General features: G+C 41.8%; 2 protein-coding genes across 2 annotated transcripts; one reads left to right on the top strand and one right to left on the bottom strand.

Moving 5' to 3' along the window:
- Nucleotides 1-134: 134 nt before the first annotated feature.
- On the top strand, nucleotides 135-10,011 carry slc5a2 (solute carrier family 5 member 2). Its single transcript, XM_078246696.1, has 15 exons — nucleotides 135-233; nucleotides 428-499; nucleotides 1,012-1,116; nucleotides 1,327-1,386; nucleotides 1,518-1,622; nucleotides 1,713-1,818; nucleotides 2,343-2,423; nucleotides 3,156-3,385; nucleotides 5,140-5,275; nucleotides 5,451-5,558; nucleotides 6,240-6,390; nucleotides 8,066-8,234; nucleotides 8,345-8,560; nucleotides 9,146-9,275; nucleotides 9,354-10,011. Exons 1-15 carry the CDS (start codon nucleotides 135-137, stop codon nucleotides 9,572-9,574), a joined length of 1,989 nt encoding a protein of 662 aa, XP_078102822.1. The 3' UTR covers nucleotides 9,575-10,011.
- A 444-nt stretch (nucleotides 10,012-10,455) lies between these two features.
- Nucleotides 10,456-27,701, bottom strand: fbxo46 (F-box protein 46). Its single transcript, XM_078246695.1, has 3 exons — nucleotides 27,277-27,701; nucleotides 14,155-14,784; nucleotides 10,456-14,063 (listed from the first exon to the last, which is right to left on the bottom strand). The coding sequence occupies exons 2-3, from the start codon at nucleotides 14,635-14,637 to the stop codon at nucleotides 12,261-12,263; spliced, it is 2,286 nt and encodes a 761-aa protein (XP_078102821.1). The 5' UTR covers nucleotides 14,638-14,784; nucleotides 27,277-27,701; the 3' UTR covers nucleotides 10,456-12,260.
- Between the last annotated feature and the right edge of the window lie 249 nt (nucleotides 27,702-27,950).

Here is a 27,950-nt window from a genome sequence, read left to right as displayed (position 1 = left end):
ATCTAAGTTTAGATGTTTTTTTGCAGATGAAGGTGGTGTTTTTGAGGCTTTATTAGAAGCAAAGCTCAAGATAAATCAAAGGCAGGTTGTAGTATAGAAAGCTAATTAAATCAAGCTACAGGATAAGTGAAGCAATGGCGGCACCCTCGTCAGACAAAGTGATCATCAACAACCCAGCAGACATCGCCGTCATTGTTGGATATTTCATCATGGTTATTAGTGTCGGCATTTGGGTGAGTGCACCTGTGTTAGTCTGTGTGTGTAACTGAGACTGAGTCTAATCTGTGGGAGATTATTATGACTACATTTTAAAGAAAATGTATACCACCATAAAATATTTATGTCTCATAATTGTATGCATAAGGAAACACTGGTGACATTGATTTTAGTTTGTGAGAATAACACAATTGTCCGGTCTGTGTTTTAGGCTATGTTTCGGACCAAACGTGGGACAGTTGCAGGATATTTCCTGGCAGGACGCACCATGACCTGGTGGCCGGTGAGTTTAATAAAGAGCCAGCCCAATATTAGCTTATTAATATCAGTGTATATGTTGGCCGATAAGACGTTGCAGCACAGAAATGCAAAGGTTATGTTATCATTTGGAAGTTTGTCCATCAGAGGGGGCTGAAGCTGTAAAATGTCCTGCTCAGTATATTAACATTTTTTTTTTTAGGGAATCCTTATCAGAAATGTATGCAGCAGGAGTATTGTAACTGTAAGTTAAGTTCATGTCTTTTAGTCATGGAAGGATGTCGAGGCAAAGTTTGTCCAAATACAGGCCATATCCTTTTGTATCTTAATAAGAAACAAAATATAATGGTTCCTTCCAGAAAAGGGGCAATATATGGCCTGATTTTGAAACTCATAAAGATTTTGATGGGTGAATATGCTGTGCATGTCTCTGTTTTGTGCATTTCTGGTCATAGTCTTCATACTGTATGATGTCACGGTACTCCTGTAGGTTTGGATTTGGTTTCTTCAATGATTTTCTGTTCTTTTTTTATTCAGGTTGGTGCATCTCTGTTTGCCAGCAACATTGGTAGTGGTCACTTTGTGGGCCTGGCAGGCACTGGGGCAGCGAGTGGCATCGCTGTGGGAGGGTTCGAGTGGAATGTAAGTCATACTCACAGCTTGTACAACTCAGTTGCAGTTTAATTCCCACCAATCAACATTTTAAAACTGAATTCATGCATACATTACTCTTGTGCCAAAAGCCACATGAATCTACTGCAATAGGTAAACGTCTCTCACAGTGGATTGGAGGATAACATGATTTATCATGTCATACGTTATACATTGTGCGTTGTTCATTTACTGTGTCAGGCTCTGTTCATCGTGCTGCTGCTGGGCTGGTTGTTTGTACCTGTCTACCTTACAGCTGGGGTAAGTAGTAGTTAGTAAGTAAGTAGTTCAGGCTGTATTATCATGTGTTAACAAGTGTATCGTTCACTGACATGATGACTTCTGTAATTTCCTATGTTGATACGCACACTGTGTGAAATGTGCTGTGTTAGGTGATCACGATGCCGCAGTACCTGAAGAAGAGGTTCGGAGGGACCAGGATCAGCCTCTACCTCTCCGTTATCTCTCTGTTCCTCTACATTTTCACCAAGATCTCAGTGAGTCATCCCGTCTGAGAAAACAAAACATACAGTACGTTTCTTTCTTCATTCCTTCCCTCCCCCCCACCTCTCTCTGTCTCTCTCCAGGTGGATATGTTTTCGGGGGCTGTGTTTATCCAGCAGGCATTAGGGTGGAACATCTACTTGGCCGTCATCACCCTTCTGTTAATAACAGCCTTGTACACTGTTACAGGTATGTAGCCTATGTAAGGAGCCTAGTCCAGTTTTACACATGAGCATTAGTTTACCCATCATGACGGTAGTATTCCTTTTTTTAAGTAAACTTATTTTTATTTAGCCTCTGAAAACAGTTGTATAATGTCTTCTATGACTCTGGAAGAAGCACCATTATCATGTCAAAGTCACGTCATCAGGGTTATCTTGGCTTGGGCTTGGAAACTGCAAATTCAAAACAGAAAACCTATGTTACAAACTAGGGGGGTATGGAGTTTGAAAGATGTGAGCAATCATAAGGGAAGAGGGGGTTTAATGAAAAGATTCTACATGTTCCATTGTGGGAAATGTAGGAATGTAGTGTTTTTGGAGCTTGGCCTAACAATCGGTATATATCGCCCTCTGCTGCTTCAATTCTTTTTACCTGTCTCTTGCAAGTCCCCCAACTTTATCAAAGTGCGATACAAAATTGTTGAAGTACCTCTTTAAATGTCACAATTTATGTAAGTGTGTGTATTTTGAAGTGCGTGACTGTGTTACCAGGTGGCCTGGCTGCTCTGATGTACACTGACACAGTTCAGACCTTTGTCATCATTGCCGGGGCCTTCGTCCTCACCGGCTTCTGTAAGTACATCATATTTAACCTTCCAAAAGATATTTTTATTCACACTACACACAGTTCATGTTTTTGGCTTCTGTCAGTCCCTCTAGGCCTGTGGCTATGCCCCTCCCCAGCAGCTTCACAACAGGAAAGCGATTAACTAGGGTCAGTAATCATTCATTTCACTGCAGCAGTGTACATTACGCTGACACTGCAGAGCCGCAAAACTCTCCACCTCAGCCTACACAACGACAACCACCCCCTGCAACTTTATTGATTTCTTTATACTTTGTCAATAATCTACACAAGGATTATACTGCTATATATTGACCAAGAAGGAGGCAGACAAGATAAAAGTGGGCTAGAAACCAGTGGAGGAAGGAAAAAAAGGCCACCACCTTCTGTGAATTGGTGATGCGTTGAGATAATAGTGCTGACTCAGCAGCTGACTCATATCTTTAGTTAGGACAACAAGAGAGCTTTGGACTTTTGAGCTGAGTAGGAAAGAGCAAAGCATACAGTGTGTGTATTTTTTTAATTATTTTTTTTACATAAAACAGTCTTGTTTTACATGTTGTTAATAAAGTAGTAACAGGGATATTCATGCATACCATGCAGCTATGCAAATTTAAGGGTTGAATGGAATTTGGAGCTGAATTGAGTGTCATCACTTTGAATGGAAGAACACCACTAGGGTCCAGCATAAAATACACAGAAATTACAAAGAACTTACCCTTTCTCCTTTTGACTTCCAGCTTTTGCTGAAGTAGGAGGCTACAGCGCTCTGCTGGCCAAATACAACTCTGCTATGCCAAGTAATTTCTCTTCAATGGATCCCCAGCGCTACAACATCTCCCCCCACTGCTATACCCCCAGACAAGACGCCTTCAGCATGCTGAGGCACCCAACCACAGGGGACTTGCCCTGGCCTGGAGTGCTGTTTGGGATTGCTATAGTGGGAGGCTGGTACTGGTGTTCAGACCAGGTGAATATCCCAGTTTGATGTTGATGTTGAAAAGCTTTGGTTTAGTTTCTCCATCTTGGGGGAATTCAAGGAGAGGGAAAGGGCAGAAAGTGACACAGAGCTGGTATTAGTGCTCAAGGTATACACATAGATCAACCAATGTCTAGTAACTACATGTTTGGTTTAAATTGAGATAAGACCAGAATCTGACTTCTTAACATCTTACAATAAGATAAGATAAGATTTTAAGTTTTGCTAATGTTATCTCCCTGCATTTTGTTAAAATGGTCTTCAAATGCCTAAATAACGCTGCTCCCCCACCCCTTTGCAAAACAATAACAAGACAGCAAAGCGGTACCAGATCCACCACCCGAGCAGCGTTAAAAGGCAATTGTAGTATCCTTTCCGTAGAACATCATTTTCCCAAACTGCCTTTTCAGTAAAAAGGGCAAAATTATGGAACTCTCTGCCAGACCACTTGAAATGTATCCCAACATTAGCCACCTTAAAAAAACAAATTGTGGCTAATTCAGGAACAATACTGCTCTCATATTTAGTTTTTACACTGTGCTCTCTCTGTATACTTTCTTTCCTTTCTCATTTCATTCCATTGTATTTCATCTCTATCTTATTTTTAATAATGTTAATCTGTATTTTTAATTTTAACCAAAAGCCCTACTAGGGACAAGTGTTGTGAATTAGCTTCAGCTAAAAACACTATGATACATACATCAGATGACCGTTTAGGTTATCTATGTTTTTTGAATCTGTCCCTGTCTAAATAAACCTTTTAATAATAATATCAAACATATAATGCCTTAGAAATCAGTATTTTTTTGGTTAAAATAAATAAATATATATATCATTTTAATAATTGACCACCTTTTTTCCTGTTTGCTGTATTGGAAAAATCTATTTAGCATCTTTGCCTATCCTTAAGGAGCAGGAATGATCAGGGAGACCTAAAAACCAAATAACTCTCCAGCGATACATAATGCAATGCAAGGAAAACTGCATTTATTAAAAACTAGTGTGTTTCTGCATGTGGCCTTTATCACAGCCATACAACCACTTTAGTAAAGGGGAAAACACCAGTATGTCAGTAGAATGACAGCAGCAAAGAGTCATTTCATTGTAACCATATAGTTTAGCTTCCTTTGTTTCTGTGGTTACATGAATATTGATCCAAATAATATGCAGTAAGATACACTGGGATGTTATTCCATTGGCTGCTGACAGATTAGCTGTTTTAGCCTATGTGTTTATATTGAAACATGGGTTGGGAACCCAGGTCCCCATACGGACCAAAGTATGGTGGTGGACTGGTAGCTGGAGAGGTGCAAGTTCATCTCATGGGCTCTGCCAAGGTGCTCTTGAGCAAGGCACCGAACCCCCAACTGCTCGGGGCGCCTCTCCATGGGCACTCACTCTCACTCTGACATCTCTCCATTAGTGCATGTATAGGTACTGAGCATGTGTGTGTAATTCAGGCCTGTGTGTAATGTGTAATAACAACAGAGTGAAAACATTGTAATTTCCCCTTGTGGGATTAATAAAGTATACATTACATTATTACATTATAACACACAATTTAAATAAAATTATACTACTCCTAATTCAAAAATGGATGGACCCTTTTGGCGCTTACTCACAAACTGAACCAAACTCTATAAACCTTGACTAGATTTCCAGCCCTACTCTTTGGAAATGTTTCTCATGTGTGAAACAGTCTTTTCTTGACACAAAATAAGCTATCCTGTCTTGTATGACTCCAGGTGATAGTCCAGCGGTGCCTTGCAGCTCGTAGTCTGACCCATGTGAAGGCCGGCTGCATCATGTGTGGCTACCTCAAACTGCTGCCAATGTTCCTCATGGTGTTCCCCGGCATGATCAGCAGGGTACTCTACCCAGGTCTGTGGCTTACACTTATCCTTTCAAATCACATTTAAAGGGGGTTGACAAAAACAACAAACACACCATTAGAGTGAAGTATGATAGCTCTGCATGGTTTTACTTTTATCAAGCAAATGTCATAAAAAGAAATCTGTATCTTTACGCTGTGTATGTGTTTTTCCTCCACCTGTAGATGAGGTTGGCTGTGTTGTCCCTGAGGTGTGTGAGAGGGTGTGTGGGACTGAAGTGGGCTGCTCCAACATCGCTTATCCTAAACTGGTGGTGTCAATTATGCCAAATGGTAAGAACACATAACAAAAAGTGTGTTTACATGCACAGCAGTACAGACTACTTTTAAAAAAGATGAGGAGGAGCAGCCCCTGATGAGAATGTGACACGGATACAGTGCCTTGCAAAAGTGTTAACTCCATCCCCCCTGCTAAAGCAGTATTTTCACTGGATAAAAATAAATATATGTATTTATTATTATAACAGAGGATAAATGCAAAATATTGAACATGTGAAAAAAACTACGAAAGTCCCTTTATGGACTACCAGAATCAAATGAAATGATAATGAGGTGTAAACAATAAATATATAAAAAATAAAACTTAACAGGTGCATAGCATCAGCGACAGCAACACAGGATGTTAAACCTGTTTCTTTGAACCTGTAATTGTTTGTCCTCTGTCACTAACAGACAAGTTTGCAAACTGTAACTTGAAGCACTAAAATTAATTTAAAAAAATAAATAATGAATTTGATTTTTATTATAATTTTTAGGGGGGGCTGAGATGAAATGTAGAGGGGCTTGAGCCCCCCTAAAATGGGTCTAAAATCGCCACTGAGGAGGATAAGTTTTACGTTCCGTTTCTCATGCTTTCCACTCTCACCACCTTTTTTGGCCAACTTCCTCTGATCTTCTCTCTGTCCCCTTCTTCTCCCACGCACCTTTTCTTGCTGCCTTGATCTCTCTGTGCAGGTTTGCGAGGTCTGATGCTGGCTGTGATGTTGGCTGCTCTCATGTCCTCTTTGGCCTCCATCTTTAACAGCAGCAGCACTCTGTTCACCATGGACATCTGGACTCGTATCAGACCATGGGCCACCCAGCGCGAGCTGCTTATTGTGGGCAGGTAAATGGACAGTGTCTTTCTCTTGTGCTAACCGATTACAAACCATACGTCACTGGACTACATTCACTACTTTTAAGGAAGTTAATTCTGCTCACAAACATTCAATGATGCATCACTGTGACCTACAAGGTCTTTGTCAGGGAAACATCAGAGCATCATATGATACAACAAAACACCCATTATGCCCAAGCAGTTTGCTATGCATGTAAAAAAAAAAGAGGATTACACTTAGTGGTGGGCGGATTGATCCACATATCGATAATATCGATAGCCTACCAACGTTGGTATTGATATTGATCAATACCAGTGTAATGAGATCTTTCTCTCCAGTGTGCACTGCTGCAGTTTCATCAAAGAGGCAAACTGGCCGGGCGCCTGGGTAGCCCACCTGGTGAAGTGTGCACCTATATACAGAGGCTCAGTCCTCGCCGCCGCGGCCATAGCTTCGGTTCCGACCTGCGGCCCTTTGCTGCATGTCATCCGCCCTCTCTCTCTCTCCCCTTTCATGACTAAGCTGTCCTATCGAATAAAGGCCTAAAATGCCCAAAAAAATAATCTTAAAAAAAAAAGTGCCGCTCCTGTCCCAGCGCAGAGCAGGCACACTTCGCGCCTCCTCCCCCCCTCTAGTGATTTAATGTTGTACCGTCACGTGACTCACGGGCACCAGGCAAACACGCAAGCAAGCAGCACACACACACACAAGCAGGACAGAGACGGAGCAGAAGAATGGCAGAGAGGAAGAGGAGCGCTGTGTGGCTATATTTTCAGGCCAAAAATGAAACAACGGCAAGCTGTATCATTTGTAAAAAGGCTGTAAGATACAGTGTTAACACAACAAATTAATACAAGGATATGGAAATTCTGTCCTGGGTTTTAACTTATTAATAATCCAAAGGAAAAATCACAAAAACACCTAAAGGTCATGAAAATTCATTCAGATTTAGCAATTTGATGATGAATCCACTTTAATTATTAAAAAGTATCGGTATCTGCGATACTGGCCCTGTATTTACTTGGTATTTGCAGTATCCCACACCACTAGATTACAGTACAGGACACATGGAATGCAGTTTGTTCTGCATTTTCATATTTTACAACACATTTTTTTTAAATGAACAAAACAATGTGTACAATGTCTAATATGCTTCTTCTTCCTGATAAAGTCTTTTTCATGACGCTACGGTTCTACTCCATGCATAGACGGCATTTACACTGCTAGGGTTTGGGTAAGGGCTTTACTAATAAGAACAATTTTTGGGGGATTTTGCGTTCAACTTACCAATAGCTGATATTTTGTGCCGTTAACCATTTTGAAACGAAACAATTTGTTGACCAAAATATCTATATTGTTCCCAATGTCTTCCCTTATAGACTTTAAATCACATAGCCTAACGAAGGTTTATAGGTGGCCAGTGAAATGTCATTAAGATAAGTAGACTGAGCTCCTCAACTGAAACCCAGGATACAAGTGCTAATTGTGATGTGATTGATACCACGACTTTAAAAGTTTATCTTAAGGGCTTCTGTTGAAACAAACATTGCAGTTTTGACCAATTAATTCTGGGGCTATTCCAAAGTGTATGAATGTATGATACTGTGAATTGATATGGATAGGTTTGAAGGCATCACCAACGGCCCATGTGTTTCTTCTTTTTGTTTTTCCTCTCCTTTTTAGAGTCTGGGTTCTGTGCATTGTAGCCGTCAGTATCTGTTGGATCCCAGTTGTGCAGGCGGCTCAGAGCGGTCAGCTGTTTGATTACATCCAGTCAGTCTCAAGCTATCTGGCTCCGCCTATCGCCTCAGTCTTCCTCCTGGCCGTGTTTGTTAAGAGGGTCAATGAAAAGGTGAGATGACACACATGGTAACATCATATTAAATCATATTACCATTGATGAAACACCTGCGGAAATCATACCAACAGAACATTTGATTTTCCATCTGCCTTCACCTCAAGGGTGCCTTCTGGGGCCTGATAGGCGGCCTGCTGATGGGTCTGTTCCGGATGTTGCCTGAGTTCTGGTTCGGTTCCGGCAGCTGTGTTTTCCCGTCTTACTGCCCTTTCTTGGTGTGTGGGATCCATTACCTCCACTTTGCAATCATACTCTTCTTCTGTACGTCAGTTCTGGTGCTGGTGGTCAGCTACTGCACCCAGCCCATAGAAGATCTACATGTAAGTGACTTATTTAGTTGATAAACTCACAGATGAACTGATTCACTAAGACCCCACATGTTTGTGTAACAGGAGGTACACAAAATATCACTCATATCAAGTTCCTTAAGACAAAATCTTATTCATTAAGGGGCCATGATATTAAGGTGGCTGTGCAATTAATCTGAATTTTAATCACGGTTACGATTTTGGCTCCTAATGATCACAAAAAAACGATTATTACGCACATTACGTTTTGCAAGTAAACTCTTATTTTGTCTTGTGTTCTGAATTAGAAAAAAACAAACTGTTCAACAGAAACAGTATGAAGGGAAATTTCACAGTTCAAAGTGTTTCCACTGTTTTTTTAAGTTCAATAAATGAATCATCTTTCCAAAAGTCAATGAGGAATCGTGTTAAATAATGCTGATTTCTACATTGACCAAAATAATTGTGATTTTTTTAATATTCGAGCAGCCCTACTTAACATGAAAGCATTTTGAGAGCCCTGATCTGCAACTGGATTAAGCAAAACCTGCCAGCATTTTAGAGGAAATGTACAAATGGTGTCTGTTTCTATGGCTTATGAAATTGTTTTCTTTTCAGCTCCATCGTCTGGTGTTCAGCCTGCGTCATTCAAAAGAGGAGAGGAAGGATTTGGACTGGGAGCAGGAAGAGAAAGGAAAAAGAGCTCGGAGAGAGGCTGAGGAGAGGATGAGGGAGAATAGTGATGCAGGTAAGAAAGAAAGGATGTCACAGTCACAAAAACAGACAAATCTAGGAGAAAGTACTAACTCTTCTCTCTTCCTCTCAGTGGCTGAAGAGGGGAACAAGTCTTGTATCTGTCGCCTGGTTGGTCGGTTCTGTGGCGGGGGCAGCGCCAGCGCCAGCAGCTCCCAGGCCCACGAGCAAGACACTGAGGCATCAAAGAAGCTGCCTGACATCAGCGAGGACCCGGTGTGGAAGTACATTGTGGATGTTAATGCTCTCATTATGATGGCTGTAGCAGTTTTTTTGTGGGGTTACTACGCTTAGCAGTCATATTAATTCTAGTTGAAAGTGCATGTGAGTTGGAATCTTGATGTGATTAAGTTTAATCACTTTGTTGGTACGATTCAGTTAGTCACTCTTCAGAGAATAAATAAAACAATGTTGCCACCTGTTGGCAAGTACTTGTCACTGCAAATCATAGATGTTACAATTACAAAAAAAGGTCAAAATTAGGCAGTCATGCAAGTATACTACCAACAGTCTCACTTCTCTGTAGAGCACAATGGGTTGTGATCAATCACTGCATTTCTCCAACAGTGTGTGTAATGCAGTCTAAAAATGTTTTATGAGGTTAGAATGCCATTACTGTATACTCTTACATGTTGATTCAATCACAAGTCAATCACTACGATAAGAGGTGCGAGAAGAAAAACGTATTATGTGGAAGCCAGGTAAAATGTATATTCAATAAAGTATCAAGTAGCCCGAAGATGTGTTTTTTCGACTCCTTTTAAGACTTTGGCTCAAGAAATCAACGAAAAGTATGAAATTGAGTCACTTTACTAAAGTCACCAAGAGAGCAATTAGTTCATATTGTAGGCTAATGTGCATGTCTAGTTCTCAATGTGGTCTCTAATCTGTATTTAGATTTAATCAGTCATATGATAAATTTTAAGATTGTCATAAGTCAAGAAAAAATATTTGGTACAAAGTATTGCTTGCTTTTCTGCCTCATACTAATACTCTTGAAAGCAGTTGTTTGGCTGTTTGTTACACACTTGTTAAGCTCTGATAAGATGTGATAAGCATTGTTAGTCATTGTAAGGAGAAATGATTTAATCAATCACTGTTATAGGATCAGCTTTAAAACAATCATTGGTTGCAGGCCTGATATTTACTTCATCACACACCACACAAACCAGGTAGATATTCAGATTTCCAGTTTTAATCATCACTTCTGTTTTTATTTAAGCAGATATTTCCCATTAGCACTGTACATGTCTGGAACCTATAGAGTTCTCCCATGAATACCCAACCATCTTCCCACCTCCATGCAGAGTTTCAGCATCATTCATCACATCAGTCCAATCTGTCAGCTTGCAGGGGTAGGTTAGTTTAACAGCAAGGGAGACAGGGGAGGAGAAGAGAGAGATTTTTCCAAGAATGAAGAGTCACCAGGCACTGTTCATCTTACACTCCCACACAAAGTTATGGGTGGATCCAGTAGAGCTGGATGGAGTCTATCGAGCATCTGATATCTAGCCACTTACAGGGTCCTGTGCAACTCCCAATACTCTTGATCATCTGTGAGGTATCTGATGCCTCGATCTCCTGCAGGGTGGGTAAGAGGTAGGGGGCTTTTAAGGCTGGAAGCTGGTATAGAGAGTATCTGCGGTCTGTGGTAGTTGGTTTCAACCGCTTTGAAGCGTGAATGACTGCTTTGGCAAACACTGCCCTCTGCCGAATCGGAGGAAAGGAAGCGAGCTGGGGAGGGGTTAAAACAAAGATGGAGCATTTAAAAAATACATCTTTGCAGGTTGAGTAGGGTGACACACTGATACAGGGAGAACACAGTCCTCAAGAATAAAAGCAAATACAACAGCAAACATTCTCTGACACGCCAATAAAACAGCCAAACAAAAAAAAAAAAAGGCAAACAAGCAAGTCAATCAAACCATACAAAGTGACATCAGGCCTTTCCAAAGTGACATCAAGTTTCTCTTTTTAATCCCATTCAATCCCACTGGTCTTAATCAATAAAGTCCATCTCCCATAATTCTTTGTAAACCAGAAAGTACTCAGTGGCTCCTCTTTATGGCTGGTCAGCAAGGTTAGGGTCCACTCTAAAACAATACCAGGTCTCAGTGGCCAGTGAGACTGGCTAGTATGGTGAGACTGTGCCTGTCATTAACCAATGGTATGGCTAGTTCAAAAATAGGTCAATGACACAGGCAATGATTTCAGCAGCATCATCAGGGGACTCATCAACATAGTACAACATTATAGCACATTCAGAGAAAAAGAAACGCATGGCGCGGGACAGGTATGAATGGCATCTTGTACAACGGAAAATCAAGTTTGCTTTATACAATCACATTTCTTTAGCAACGCTTAACATTCCACCACTGAAAACTTTTACATCTGTTGGACTCGGTACAGCTTATTCCTTGAAGCACCATTGTACAGCTAACATGGAAGTTTGTGATACAACACAGAACATAGAAGTATTGGGAACAGTAAGGAGGCTCTAGGGCAATACATTTCTATGCGTCACTTTATGAATGCTAATCTCAATCAAATACACTGCAAAGTTTTCACATGAATTACCTAACAGCCATGTACGGTGTTAGACAGAAACCCGAATGAGTAAGAGGCAGAAAGAGGGCTGATTGACGACAGCAGCAGGAGGGGACCCCAACCCTGGTATGCAAACTTTTAAAAAGGTGCCACTCTGGAGCACAGTAGGGGGAGAGAGGGATTCTGTAGGGCTTGAAAAAAGGCAAGGAGAGTGACACATCTCTCTTCCTTCTTTATCTCTCAACTTCCCTCCACTGAGGGCAAGTACGAGAAAGGAGTGCTGGAGCAAAGAAAAACAAATGGTCTTGGAGTGCTGATTCTTCCTTGTAATCCTTTTGTCCTGTTCGTTCTCTAAACAGAGATGAGAGGGAGCAAGAACGAGGTAAGCAGGAAGAGATGAGAGTTGGTATGTGTGAGGTGTACTCTTTCCTCTCTACCTGGCCTCCTCCCTCCTGTCCTCCCTCTTGGTGCGAATGGGCTGCGAGCCATCAGCAGGCTGCTGGACCCAGTTATTATCATGGAGCCCAACACGGCAGCCCGGTGTGTCCTTGTCTGTACGCCGGCAGCACATCCAGTAGGAACGTCCATAAGGCAGGTCGTGGTGGTAAGGTTTGGGGTGCCATCGGCACAGGGAAACGTCCCCGTGCTCATATTGTCGCTTACACTGCTTGCAGGGGTCATCCCTGTAGAGAGGGTCTTGATTCCAGCGTGAATCCACTGCCCGCACCCCATATGTCTCAATCAACACCTTGAAGTAGTGGCAGGTGCACTTGAGGGCTGCCAGTGAGCGTGTCGGCAGGTAGCTGAAGATGTTGACCATGATGTGATCAGGCAGCAGCAGCATATACTGGCGCGGTTCAAGGAGGCGCTGAATCTGAAAGCGGATCTCCAGGAAGTCATGGGACACGTGGCGGTAGAGGCGACACAGTGAAGGATCTGAACAGTCCTCTCCAACGCTGGGAGAATCTGGTTGAGTTGCACGCTCCCCTGAGCCCCCTGCCACCCCTGCCCCAGGGCCGTTGTTGTTGGCACAGTCCAAAGAGCAAATTCCTGACCCACTGCCCGTTCCTTTTACATCCTCCTCTGGGCCCCGAGGGGGCTGAAGGAAGAAGAGTTGTCCAGGAGGGGGATCATCTGATGAAGGGTCAGTGGAGCTCCCTACACCCCCACCACTAGGCATAGCGAAGCACACCGTCTCCTCCTGCACATTCTCTGTACTGTCCTTGCCATAAAACACACATTGGTCCACAGCACCTGTTACCACCACCTCCACATGGAAGCCAGTCACTCGCTCCCTACACACACCCACAGCTTTCTTCTCCTCCTGGGTTGGGTCTGGGCTGCCACAGGCCTGCCTGTCTGGGTGATGGAGGTCTCCATCTGGTTTGGGGGCAGCAGTTGTGGCGGCTAACAGCAGACTACTGGGGTCTCTAGATGAGGGGCTGACAAGCTGGTAGAGGTCACAGGTGATTTTCTCTTTGGCCCTGGCCGCTGCCTGGTTACCCCCACCACCACAGCTCATAAACATACAGCGTGACCTGCTAGCTGGCTCCAACTGAGACCGTGGATCCAGATTTGACACTCTGAAAGCTATTCTAACCTCACCATGACTGTGACTGTGACTAGGGGGTGGAGGAGGAGTTACAACATCGGACTCCCCTCCTCTCCTATGCTCCCGTTCTCGGTCTTGATTAGAAGAGTCTGTTCCAGGACCAGCACCCAGATGGAACCGATTCTCCTGGTTCTGGGACTCAAAGTGTGCTATGGCCTGGGCTACCCTCAATGACTCCTGCTGCTCCTCCAGCTCCTGGTCTATCTGTATGGGAGATGAGTCCTGGTCCTCTTTGGAGGGCTGACCATTTGAACTGTCTGACACAAACACAATAGGAGTAGGGTCTGACACCGTGCCCCGGAGTAGAGTGTGCTGGTGTGGGGTAAGGCCCTGACTGTGAGTGGTATTAGGGGGCTGGTGGTGGTGTTGATTCCCATGAACAGCCACAATTCCTTGGAGGGCCATGGCTGTCCTCTGCTCAACCAAGGCAACCATCTCTGCCACCGACAGCAGGTCTGTCTCATTCACTCCTCCTAAAGGTGGCTCATCAGGGATAGGAGGTGCAAGGGAGGAGTCATGGCTGAGGTTTGGCTCTGAGGCTTGGGAGCGTGTTGGAGGGTCATAGGATGAGCATCTTCTTCGTCTTTTGGCTTTACTGCAGTCAGTTGCCCAGTTACCTTTAACCTGCAGAGAAGGAACATAATTTATATTTAGTTAAAAAATTAACCAAATCGAACAAAAATTTCAAAATGCTCATTATGTTTCAGCTCTTTACCTTCATAGCACTGGGTCTGGGATGGCCTGCTCCACTGAACTGGTGTGCAACAAAGAATGCTATCTTCTCCTTGGTGTTGCCTGGCTTAATGACATACCAGGTGTCTAACAGCACGCGGCCATCTTCCATCTGGGACCCGGAGGAGGGTGGTGAGGAAGGGGCTGAAGAGGGTGGAGGGGCCTGGCTCTGCGTCAGGGAGCTGGGGGCAAGCTCAGGTTCGGGTGGAGTGTTCTCTGAGCCCACATCCTCCTCTTCTGCATTCTCCTCCTGCACACCCACTATCATCCCTCCATCTTCACTTCCATCCACAGTCCTTCTGGCACCCGGAGAGGGCTCAGCCTTGCAGAGGGAGGGGGCCCCTGTCCAACCACCACCGCCTCCCCCACTGCCCCCTGAACCTGGGCTCCTAGCTTTGTTCTGGGAGTAGGTGCCAAAGGGGCGTGGGCACCACAGGCGGATGTGGGAGAAGGTGTCTCGGTCCATCAGGATGCGGACCCCCGGGGCATATCTGCATCTATGCTGGCCAGCAAACACCCAGAGCCAGAGCTCTCATTGTCGGCTCCCTGTCACGGCGCCAACCTGATGGGCACTGTCTGTCATCAAAGTCACCAGCAACACTGGGCATACAACCTGCATTAAATAGAAAGGGAGAGATAAGATATAAGGGTGGGGTACAGGGGGGGGGAATGAAAGAAAAGAGATAAATGGCACAATGAAAACAGAGTTTGTATAGAGCAACAATGCTCATCAGGGCCAGGATCAGTTCAGATAATCAATCAACAATTGAGGCTGTATTGAGTTATTGCCTTAAGGTACAATTCAGGCAGGGTGTTAGCACTGTACACCAGCAGCCCAGCCACTAGACTGGGGAGAACAGAACTATCATCATACTATTAACTGAACTAGTCACAACTGGCCTGCCTCTTACTTTCGTCAAACTCAATTACATTTGCTACGTTGTACTATGATCATCTCCCTACTTTGGAGCCTTTAGGGATGGGCGATAGAGACAACATGCAATATAAATGATACAAAATTGGCCTACGATAGAGATTTTAATTCTATTGCAATAATGCATGTTGATGACGCAATCTACCCGCAAAGTTTAGAGCCACTAGCTGCAACCGGCTGCAACGCATCATCGTCATCTTGAGCAGACATGGCTGAAAGTAAAACGGAGGAGCTGGTGAAAAAGACCGGTGCAACATCCATTATTTGGACTTGGTTCGGATTTAAGCCGCTACAACGGACCTGTGGTCGAGCCGTACCACGGAGCCTTTCATCAGCCTGACAATTCACTATATAACGTACGATTTGAATCTTGGCAGGCAGTGTTTGCAGACATACTTCCCCCGCTGAACATACGGCCGTGTGTGTGTGTGTGTGTGTGTGTGTGTGTGTGTGTGTGTGTGTGTGTGTGTGCGCTCGTGTTCGTAAAAGTGTGTACACGTGTGCTCAAATGCGTTACATTAGGCTGCAGGTAAGAAACTTTGTTTTTATTTAAAGTATCTGTGTATCTTTGCCTAATAGTGAAAGTATTTTCAGTACAGTGTTTGTTCCTTAACTAAAGAGACACCAGTTTTTCCTGTTCTCTGCATCGTGGGGGGCATTTAAGAACCAAGGACTTAAACTAACTCAGTGTAGATACTTTAAGCTTTTTCTTTGTTAAAGTCTCTGCAACTAGTTTACTTGAATTTTATTTATCTGCACCATTATGTTGTATAATTACAGTTTTGCACAATACATGTTCTCAGAACTACATACTACGTTTCTTTCTCTTTAAAAAAAAACAATACATTTAGCAGTTTGGCTTTCCTTAGGGTCTATGTAACCTGGTCTGACATGGTTCTATTATAATTTATATATCGTGATATATATCGTTATTGCAAGAGGCTACAATGTATATCGCAATATGGATTTTAGGCCATATCGCCCATCCCTAGGAGCCTTTAAATCAAATTAAAGGGATTCCATTTCAGGTTTGGTGTCTGCAGCATGCAGATGAAAGATGGAACACAAAAGCTCCAAATGGACTCTCCTCTCTTTCCCTCTGCTCCTCTCCTGCATCTCAGTGCTTCAAAGAGGACTTGCTTAATAGGAGGCAACACAGGGAGGAGCATGCAGGCATATGCTGGACCTATTTTTAGCAAACAGCAGGAGGGGGTGGGTAGTTGTGAGACTGCTGTAGCTGTCCTACCCACCTCACCCCTTTCTCCCTGCCAAAGAGCCTATGCTACAGGCTAGGGGGTGGGGGGAGCCTTTATTCCAACCAGCGTGCTTCTGCAGCTATGCCAGCTGTTGGGGCTGCCAGGAACGTGCCGGCGTACTTAAGGAGAGGAACAAGTGGCAATGAAGAAGCAACATGTTTGGCTCAAACATGAGCCAAACTTGATCTGAAGGCCTCCTCTGCATCCCAGAACAGCTTGAATGCACAGTTACGCCTCATCTCTCAGTGCTGAGCTGCTTCCTTTAAAAGGTTACCCTTTAGACATTACATTTTTAAACTCCTAGGTTTAAAATGGACTGGGCATTTATTTTTCATATCAAGGTTTAATTAAAACTACTCTGTGCAATTTCCCACTGACCATTGCACATCAATATTATAGTTTTGCTGGTCCAGACAAAAGCCAAAAAGCACATCACTGGCTATACTAAAATAGTATGATGGTATGAATGATGATAGTTACAATATACAATATCTTCACTCCCATGTTAATATCTATGACATCTTGCTTACACAAAGTATAACCACATATGCATACAATACGACTCCAGCCTTCAAGTAGTTTAATATAAATTATGTTCAATTCTTTTGTTAACATGTGTCAGACCATGTGTTGACGAGCACAACATCCAGAGGAAACAGATCATGTGATCAAGGTTTTATTAGTATTGATTTGAATTTATTTAACCGTATATGTGAACAAAATGAATGCATGAAGTCCTTTACTTCCACTATAAATGGCAACAAACAATTCAGTTCCATCTTTCTTTCTGTTGTGTCACTCTTCACCTCTACAGATCCACACATCTCCAGTGAGAATTTCATAAGAAATGTATCCATGTATCTTTGACTAACTCGTCCTCTTATGCAGTGTTTTTTCATGCATTTACAGATTGCCTAGCACGTGTTGGGGTGGGGCAGCAACAAAAACAAAAGTTGTCTGCATTATTGGCAGGTAACTAACAATTGGCTGGCTCAGCTTGATGTATATCTACAACAAAATAGCAATAGCCTAAAATAAAATTGGCTTCAACAGCACAGGAATAATGCCAATAAAAGTTTAAGCAGGGTGTGTTTTAGTGGACAATACAAGCTTGTGTTGCAGCACTTTCCAAATTCCCACAGACAGAGCTCAAACTATTTTTTTACATAACAAAGTTAAAGAGCTCATTTTGCAAATACATTTGTTTAAGATGGTTTCTCTCTTGATGACACAGTAGCCTGCTTTCCATTTTAGCCAACTGACTTCTTCAATCCATAGGCTTTAAAACAGGTCATTGTTGTGTTTCTCTGCCTGACACACTGAATGGGTAGTGCTTTGTACATTTGGACTAATGGCATGGCTCAGAGAGGTGCAAAAAGCAAACACCGCCGACACAGCGTGGCGAACCAATTCAAATACTTCCTCAATAATCATACAGCAACAACTCAGCTAAGAGCAGGCAGATTACACCACTGTGAAAAAAAACAACTGGTGAACTTTTTTTCTGTTCTGTTTCCCCCTTTCTCTCCATGTCTACTTAAGACTCTCTCTCTTCAACCACTTTGATTCTCTACCTCCTTTCCATCCACTCCTCTTTTCCAGGGCTGCAACAACGAATCGATAAAATTTGATTATTAAAAAAGTTGGCAACGAATTTCATCATCAATTCGTTGTGTCGCGCAACACGCCACTCAGTCGCGGAGATAAAAGCTATTGAGTTGAGTGCAGAGTGAAAGAAAAGAAAAGAGAGCAGAGCGGGGGTAGCAGAAAATACGGAGAGAGACCGGAGAGACCCGTAACATTGTTCTGAAACACATGGCGGAGGCAGAGAAATCAGTTCGACCTATGTCATCTAAGGTGTGGGAGCATTTCACACTACATAAATCGAAAAAATTGTTAATTGCAAGATAAGCAAAAGCGACATGGCATGGCACGGGCGCACCACGGTGATGATTCAGCACCTCCTAAAACGTAAACATGTTGGAGTCCTTGATGCAGAGGAAGGGAGTTCAACAGCAGGGTAAAGTCACTACAGAATCCTACTTTTGTTCCATTTTGAAGTGAGGTCCCTCTTCTGGTGCTGGTGTGATATTTACTCGTTATCCAGCTTGACAAGCATGACAAGCTGGACAAGCTAGCGTTAGCTCGTTAACAGTAGTAAAGCAGGGGTGGTATAATTTGCAAGACTAAAGATACGTTTTTATTCACTCGCCTTTTTTGGCCCATTCATTTTTCAATCTATTGTCATGTATATATTCTGTGCTTTGTCCCATGTCAGTTATTGTTGACAAATATTTGTGTGTGTTGTACTTTTTAATTTCATTTTAAAGTTCTTTTATAGCACTTGGTCATCTTAAGCTGTGTTTAAATGTGGTGTACAAATGAACTTAACTTGCACTTACTACAATGATGGTAATAATTTTATGAATAAGCTGTGTGTGTGTGTGTGCGCGCGCGCGCTCTTTGGGTTACTTACCTTTACACAACTATTAACTAAAACAAGAAGTATGTATGTAAGTATGTATGTATTGAGTTGATGTAAATTAATGCTTTTGTTTTTTTATCCGATTCATCGAAAAAATAATCGACAGATTAATCGATTATTAAAATAATCGTTAGTTGCAGTTGGATGGTATTATAAGAGGGGCCAGAAGTGAGACGCTCTGTCCACTGCAGTGCTTCAGCACAAAATTACACACAAGAACACATAAACCTGCACGCATGCTATCAGCCACCTTAACACACTACAGATCAGAATTATTAGCTCTCACTTTCCTGTGAATATAGTGTGGTTGGGAGAGAGGCCATGTCCACACTTGAGCAGAGACATCTGAAAACACGGTTTACATCTAAAATAATCGAAATCTAAAAATGACTTGAGGCAACATTAGCATTTTTTAATTGTCCTCCATCCACACACATATATATATATATATATATATATATATATATATATATACACACATATATATATATATATATATATATATATATATATATATATATATATATATATATATATATATATATATATATATATATATATATATACACACATATATACATGTGTGTGTATATATAAAAATAAATATAAGAGAAAGAGAGAGCGAGAGCGAGACACACTTCCTCCTCCTCTGTGGGTTAGCAAGCAACAAAAGTGTACAGTGCAGCAAGGAGTGGGATAGTCACGGCCAGGTTACTGCTGTTCTCAGCAGGTTAAAACTCCATTCTGTCAACTCCTGCTCTTTATTTACAATGAGCAGGAACTCTAGCCTGACAAGCCAGACCCACATCAAGCTGTTGGGTCTGGGAACTCACCATTGACAGAGCTCAATCCGAGGGGCGGGATAAACTATTGTATTTCAAATTCCCTCTGCACGCAATAGGATAGCGCTGCAACCAGGCAGAGCAACAAAGAAGGTAGCGAAGCTAGTTGATAGATTCAACTTTTGCCGTCTCCGGTCGGCAAAACTCTGAAAACATCTTCCTTTTTTAAGAATGATTTCAGTGCCGTTCTTTTCTCAAAGAAAAGCTTAACTCCAGTCTTCCAGAAGACCGCTGTTCCCTGCAGCAGCAGCCATATGCCCGCCCACCCACTCTGTACACGGTGTGATTGGCCTGACTAGTTTGGTTTTTCCAGCTCGCGAGACAACGGAGAGTACCTAGACCCCCCTGGCTGCAAATTAAATTTGCTGCCACTAGGGTGCGTCTAGATTTCTAGGCTACAGGAACTCTGTATTTATAGTATCTTTCAATACAACTTAACACACAATTTAACGGTTGCTGTCATCATTGCATAGTTTTCTGTTTCTGTTGTCAGATTTCTGTATTTCTGTCTCCCCCCCCAGCCGGTCAAGGAAGAAGGCCGCCCATCGAGAGCCAGGGTCTGCCTGAGGTGTCCTGAGATCATTTCTGTTGTGATTGGACATAGAGCTGTAAATTCAAAATTTAGCTGTACAATTAATTGTCTCAGAAATAACTGAGATTAACAATATAATTGTCTCTTTCAGTCAAATTTAAAAATATGTATTTATGTATTACTTTTGCAAACAAATACAGTTTTGAAAGATTCCCAGGATACGTCTGTTAGTTATATCACTGTCATGTGACCCAGATAATGTATATGTATATAATAACATAAATACACAGCCTATAAAGTAGAGATGCACCGATTGACCGGCTGGTGACCGGAATTGGCGTCACAGGCCATGTGCCAGTCTGACATATGCAGATTTTATGCCGGTCAAATTCACTTAGGAGGCGAATGATTTACATCGCGCAACATCAGCACCACAGGTGCACATGCAGGGTTTCCGCTATAGAGGGTTTTCACAACGCTTCATCAGACCCGAAGTCGCCATGTTGGAGGTACTCCGCATCACAACAAAGCACAGGCACTGAAGTAGATCCCGAACGGTGTCAAGGAAAATGGTTAATTATTGCCGTGTTTTAGGTTGTACCAATAGGTCAGACCGAGAAAAACATTTGGAATATTATCGACTTCCAAAAGTTATTAAAAACCAGGGAGAGGAATGCCAGAAGTTATCAGAGGAAAGGAGGCGCTTGTGGTTGGCAAAGCTCAACCAGGATCTACGAGGGAAAACTCTGTCTTGTTCGATCTTTGAAATGAGAAAAAAAATAAATAAAAAACTATTGAGAGTCACTTGGCTACACCTTGATTATCACAATGATATCATACAGTTAAGGTTAGGTTGCTTAAAGATGTTATTGCATTACTTACTTTGGCCTTCACAACACAACGGTCGTTAATTACTTGGTACTGCGTCTCCCTCACCCATCCAAACACCATTTGGTTATAAGCCTCCAAACTTTTGTAGGATTTAAGGTCTTCCGCTGTGTATGGGCTCAGCGAGAAAACCAGGTAGTTGACTATATCGGTATATGCAACCGAAGGAAGAATCACCGGGTCGCCATGGATCCAAGAAGAGGGAGCCAACTTGTAGGGATCTGCACTGCCAGTAAACTGTAATTTCACAAAATATCGTGCCTTTTTTTGTGGTCCAAGTCCTTCCATGCCTTTGCATCTTGGACGCGTTTTGATGAGCTCTTCTGTTGTTTAGACAAAGTATTAAAGTATCCAAAGTGCACAATACTCCATTACTCCATTCAGTTGTTTACACCGAGTGCCTCCAATATGGCCGCGCATCCAGGTTACCGCCCAGAACATGACGTCGGTGAAAACCCTCTATATGCATGTAGCAGCGGAGCACTGCCGCTCAATCAGCGGTTTATGAAATGTCATAAAGTAGTAATTATACACGGCTCTGCAGAGCCGTCTGCTCTACTGATCTCAGGCGAACAGTCAGCCGCTCTCACTCTCTCCCCTCTGAGGTTGAACAACTGGAACATGAAAACCGCATTCACGCAGGTCCCGTGAAATATGACAGCTACAGTTTATTGAAAAATAGCGTTGGCCACACTGATTTTGATGAATTTACTGTTTATCAAACCCCAGCTGAGACAAGAAGCTAACGTTAGCGAACGCTACGGTCCCTCTGCCTCCCCGCTGGCCGCTGTGTTAAAAAAAAAAAAATTGCAATTGAGATGTTGTATTCCTCCGACACGCTGTATTAACGTTACTGGTTACTGTTTAAAACGCTTTCCAGGTTAGTGGGGATGCATAGCGCTTAAAACCAACATTAAAAACCTACCGGTAGCTGATGTTAGCAGCAGATAAGCCTGTTGACAGCAACGGTATTGTTCATATTTATGCACAATGACATATAAAGCAAACTTAAAAAAGGAACTACACGCCGTTTTCAGGCAACGTTACTGTTGACGTTCAAACAGGCCTGTGTGTGTGTTCTGAGAAATATCTTTGTACTGCATTAAGGCTATATATTTTTTTGAATTATTTGTTATTTATATATTATTTTCTTTCCCTTACCTGTTTTCATACATAGAAGTTTAGTTTGCTAAATATATAAAAATATTTTAGTTGGATATTGGATGTGAAAAGAAGGAAATAGTTCTTCTGCAATGGAAACATTGCATGTGTGTGAATTTCCCCCACCAGTAGTCATTTATATAGTTCTATTTTATAGTGATCGATTATCTGCATCTCTACTATAAAGTAAACGCCTTTTTGTTATCATGTTTTAACCGTTTCCCCCCCTTGTCATTTTTGTTGCTGTGAACGTGGGAGGCACAGAACGTAGGGTTAAGTGCCAACAACTAACAACTGAAATAATAATAAAAATATATAGTCTGACCAATAATCACTAATATAATTACAATTTGGCATATCTAAATAAAATCAACAATTACAGTCATAGCCTACACCTTAAGACCTTAGCTAATGTTAGCAATTAATTTCATTCAAACAAAGAAACAGCGATTATGTAATTTACAATTAGACAATAATGTAACTGCTACAGGCCTAATTCGACACTATAAATAAAACTTAATTGAATAGATGGTGAGTCATAAACCCCATGATAACCTCCACAATGACCCAGGCGAACAGCATTGAAACTGTCAAAAGAAGAAATCACTGTTTAATGCTAGAGACGTCATCTGACAATATAAACAAATAAAAAAAATCTGAGTTCAGAGTACAAATGAAACGCACTAGAACATACACGGTCCTATCCAGTATCTCACATCCAGATACAGTTGAAGTGTCATCTCTCATTCGGTTTTCAGTACTCCACATTACTCCCCAACAGTTGGTTTAAGTTAGTACTGAGCTACTTCAACTTTTTTATCTTAATTTGAAACACTTCCTGCAAATGAAGGCTTGGGTTTGGTTTTAAGCTTTCTGCATCAACCTAATCCTTCAAATCCTGTCCAAGCGCATTGGCAGCTAGCAATACCAAAGCAACACTACAGTGCCAGGGACTGCATTAGGTACCCAGTCGACTGTTTGACAAATTAACTGTCAAAAGAGAATGATGATTTTCTAAATGTTTTACTTAACCTTTAACTACTTCCACAAACGTACAGAACTATGCAGTTCTAAATGTAGGCAGGAGTTAGGACATGTAACACTAGCTACTACTCACAGTATGCAGTGATGGTGCTACTGAGCTTTTATAACACAAGGTATACTGACTGAATAGGTCAAATCATATTACAGATTTGTCTGTCTAAAATGAAAAAAGGGCAGTGTTAAGTGGACCAGACCGGACACAGCAGCTCTGTTATTTAACCTGCATGCATGTTGCATGTTGCGTGTACAATATGTCAATAATACAGAGTACATAATTCCTCCTCTGTCTGGAAGATTTTGATTACGTCTTCAAAAAAAATTAATTACAAAATGGCTTACTCACTTTTACACAATACAATTGCACAATACTCATTACATAGCTGCACACAACACATATACACAAATGAAAAGGAAAAAAAAGGTTCTGATGTGTTCACAAATGACTATCTTGCTGTTTGCATAGTGAGAGATTGGCAGGTTTTGTCCAATTACATTGAAAGTAAATTTCTGGACTGGGTCATTTCCCCATATAAAATCAGGAGCAGTTTGGCATGTACTCTCTCAACTAGGGTTGTGCCGATGGACGATATCAACGTCCATCGTGATGTCGGCCAGCCATCACGATGGAGAGCCATCATCGTGATGCCATGCGCCCCACCCTGTCAGACACACACTAATCCTAGTCGCGGGCACTGGACGGGAAATTGACAAGTGCATCAGTCTTAAACTAGCAAAAACACTTGCGTCGGGCTTTGCGCTGTACTGCGCAGGGTGCAAGATGGGCCCCTTAAGTGGAAGCTACTTTTTTCCCCCTCTATCTGCTCTACCTGCTAGTAACGTTGGACACAGTGGTCTCGAGCGAGAGAGAAAAAAGCGTTAACGTGGAACGCTATCACACACTTCCTTTCTCCCCTCATTGGAGTAAGTTTGTGGACACTACTGTGTGCGTGCATCACTAAGTAAGTCTGATGTCCTGTAGGTACGGGACGATGTTATACAGGATTTATGAATGTACGTTAGCAACAGTAGGCTAATTCACGAGGGTGCTATTTTATGTGTGAGCTAATATTGCGCATCTGTTCATGTGCGCTGCAAGAGTTATGTTTCTGTTTATTGAATTCGTTATTCAGTGCAAACATAACCGATAATGTAGTTTAATCTCAGTAATGATGGTATATTGGGTTATTACTGTCGCTCTGTTGAAGGCAAACGTCCCACTGTACTGTCGTTACGCAGATCACGGACATCTGATTGACTTTACTGCACCGTAGTTAGCTAAGTGAAAGTAGGTCAAGTTGTAAAAAACTGCCGCCACCCCCCCCCCGACGACATCATTGTCCATCGCCATGTTTTACTGTGCGCATCGTCAACGGCCAATTTAGGGGACATCGCCCAACCCTAACTCTTAGCAGGATAACGATTTCACTGTGGTAGGTGTGTGCAGTTCAGAACATAAAGTGTACCACATCCCCATTAAATGCTTATTTAAGATTTAACAGGTTGGATTAGCTAAAGGAGCACAGATTTCAAAGCTTGTGACTTAATAGTTTGTGTTTTTTCCCTTAAACCTATCAGCTCATACCCTTCCAAAGAAAGCCGCCTGATGAACATAAAACTCCAAACTCGGCCCCTCATGCTATCCTCCAGCTATCCTGCACTCTTTTTCACAGCTTTACAGCCAGAAATACAGCTGACGAATGATAATACAGAAGCATGCCAAAAGGTTTTAGCTCAATCTCGCTCTCTGCATGGGGGCCTGTGAAGACAATGCAACAGAAGCACAGCCAGCACAACAGCTTTGCTGCAAACTGCCAACAGAACAATAGAGCTGAGTGCATCCCTCCAGTCTGCTCAGGAACATTATTACATTGAGGGGACACCTAGGAAGAGTGGCTGACTGACCTAAAGAGCCGTCTGTGTGTTTGTCTGAGCATCGTGGTAGGTAGGTAGCACAATTTGTGGTGTAACATCGTCACAAGTTAGACTTTATTGCAAGCTTTGATACTAAAGGCCATTGTGTCAACACAGTGTATTATCTCATTTGAACATCTGAAAATAGGAGGGCAAATTATGCATTTTTTAACAATATCACATAGGGCTGTGCAATTAATCGAAACTGTAAATCGCAATGCTCCTAATGATTACAAAAACAGAATAATTGAAAAACTATTATTTTGCACATTAGGTTTTTGCAAGTAAACTCTTATTTTGTCTTGTGTTCTGAATGAAAAGAAAATGTTCAAATGGGAAAAGTATTTAAGTAAATTTAAAAATTCTAGTCGTTTTCACTGTTTTTTAGGTTCAATAATTGGAATATCAATATGGAATAGCAAATATAAGTCAATGAGTAATCGAATAATCGTGATTTCAATATTGACCAAAATAATCGTGATTATAATTTGTTCCATAATCGAGCAGCCATAATATCACATCAGACACTACTCTATGTGTAAGTGGTCAAGAGTGAAATCTGTTTTTGGGACAGTAGCATATTATCATCTTACATTATGGTTGCAATAAACTGTTCCCTGGTGCCACACTCAATGTCCCATTGGAAAACACATATTGCAACAATAATTTGTGATCCTAACATGCTACCTTCCCAAAAACAGATTTAGACTTGTTCATCTTGGCTTATCCATTTTTAAACATCTCCTTCCACCAACCAAGTTGTGCCATACAATGCATCATTAAGTTTGTTCGCGTATCAAAACACTCAATATGTAGTCCTTACTACGATTCAAATTTCTTAGTCGAAAACGCAGGCCTGCAAGTAAATTGACTATTACCTTTCCTGGTTCTGTTTCCTTATAACCCTACAAAACTGGCTGAAATTAAGTTAACTTCTCCAGTGATAACCAGTGTGGCGTCACAGACAACAAAATATAACAGCAACAATACATCTGATTGTTCATTTTTCATGGAAAAACTTGTCCATGCTTTAATCTTGAGTAAACTCGACAACTGTAACGGTGTCTTTTCAAGTCTTCTTAAAAATAAAATAATAATAATAATAATAATAATGATTAGACAGCTGCAGCTGATTCAGAACGCTGCTGCTCGAGTCCTCACTAAGACCAAGAAACTGGATCACATCACTCCAGTTGTGAGGTCTTTACACTGGCTTCCTCTCTTGGAACACTGACATAATCAAATATCACAATACCTTTCACCAAACACCTCAATATTGCTATGATATTTTAGGGTTGAGATTCGTGATAAATGATCAGTTAGAACAGTCTGGTAAGGTCAGAAAATTACATCACTTACAAACCAAGAAAAGATTTATATTACATATATCCACAATCTAAGACAATATCATGTCTCATATCACGATAAATATAATATCAATATATTTTCCAGCTCTAGTCCGCTGCAACTCTGTTCTTTTAAATCAAGGCAGAGTAGTTTTCTGTTTGACACAGCCTTTTATTAAATCAAGTAATGGATCATTTCCTACCCTGCACTGTAACTATTATTCTCGTACTTGTATTCTATTTGAGCTTGCTGTTATTTTCTATTCTCTTTAATGAATGTTTTTATTGTTTTATAATTGCGCTTTAATGTTTTATGTATCGCACTTTGAATTGACTTGTTGCTGAATTTGCTATATAAACAAAGTTACCTTAATTGTAGCAATCACCTTTGACCGTCTGATGGAACGTAACGTAGCTTAACGTCCTAGTAAAATGTCCAGCGCCTTATTGGTCAAGTAGACCTAGTACGTCTTTCATTCTATTAATATTTAACATTAACTAGACCCCAATCAGCTAAGCTTCCAGTGACTTCAATGGTTTATTAATGGGTTGTTGCAAACCGTAAATAAACCCGTCATTAGCCAACGAGCTGGCTAACTGCATAGCACAACTTACCTGCATAATAACATGACAGAGCTTGCTAGCAGGCTAACAAGATAAAAAAAAAAAAAAAAACCTTTACGTTGTATTTTGCTAGCTTACTCACCGTAGCAGCGTCAATCTCCACAGACAACCTTCTTGACTTGTATACGGTCGATGACAAGTGTTTCCCACTGTATTTCCCTCTAAACAAACCAGTTTTTCTAGTGAAATGCAGGTGACACGAGTTAACTATCCGTGTCCACGTAGCTAAGCTAGCTCACTCGCTGGCTAACATCGACATTAGCCAGCAGCTACTTTCTATTATCAACCTTGTCTTGTTGATGGCTGCTATCGAGGCTTGTTGTGCCTGTCAGTCCTCTGAACAAAGTCTATCTGACCGTACGCCTTGTTAGGACTCTGAGCAGTCGCTCTCCCACTATCTATTTAGAAGTGACACAAGCTTTTACGGTATGTTCTCGGGGATACCAAAATAATCAGTGTCAAAACGACAGGAGGAGGAAGGCCATCTTGTTGACAAGCAGCTGCATAAGGCCCACAGCCAATAGCAATGCAGAGTCGGTGGTGTGCCCATATACGGCGTCTGCACAGCTCCCTCCCTCTACTGCCTCCTGCCTGCTCCCCCCACACTCACTACACTGGACCACAAAGCGCAACATCAAAAGGTCACTGTGTCAAAGACAGGTGGAAAATCCATATACATCTATAAGGCACATTTACACTTACGACACTGATAGTAGTATTTGCAAAATGCTCACTGAATCAGAATGAGATGTATTG

Source organism: Sander vitreus, chromosome 3, assembly GCF_031162955.1.
Source record: "Sander vitreus isolate 19-12246 chromosome 3, sanVit1, whole genome shotgun sequence".
NCBI classification, from domain to species: Eukaryota; Metazoa; Chordata; class Actinopteri; order Perciformes; family Percidae; genus Sander; species Sander vitreus.
The sequence above is the reverse complement of the archived record's forward strand: the minus strand, read 5'-3'. Positions and strand labels throughout refer to the sequence as shown.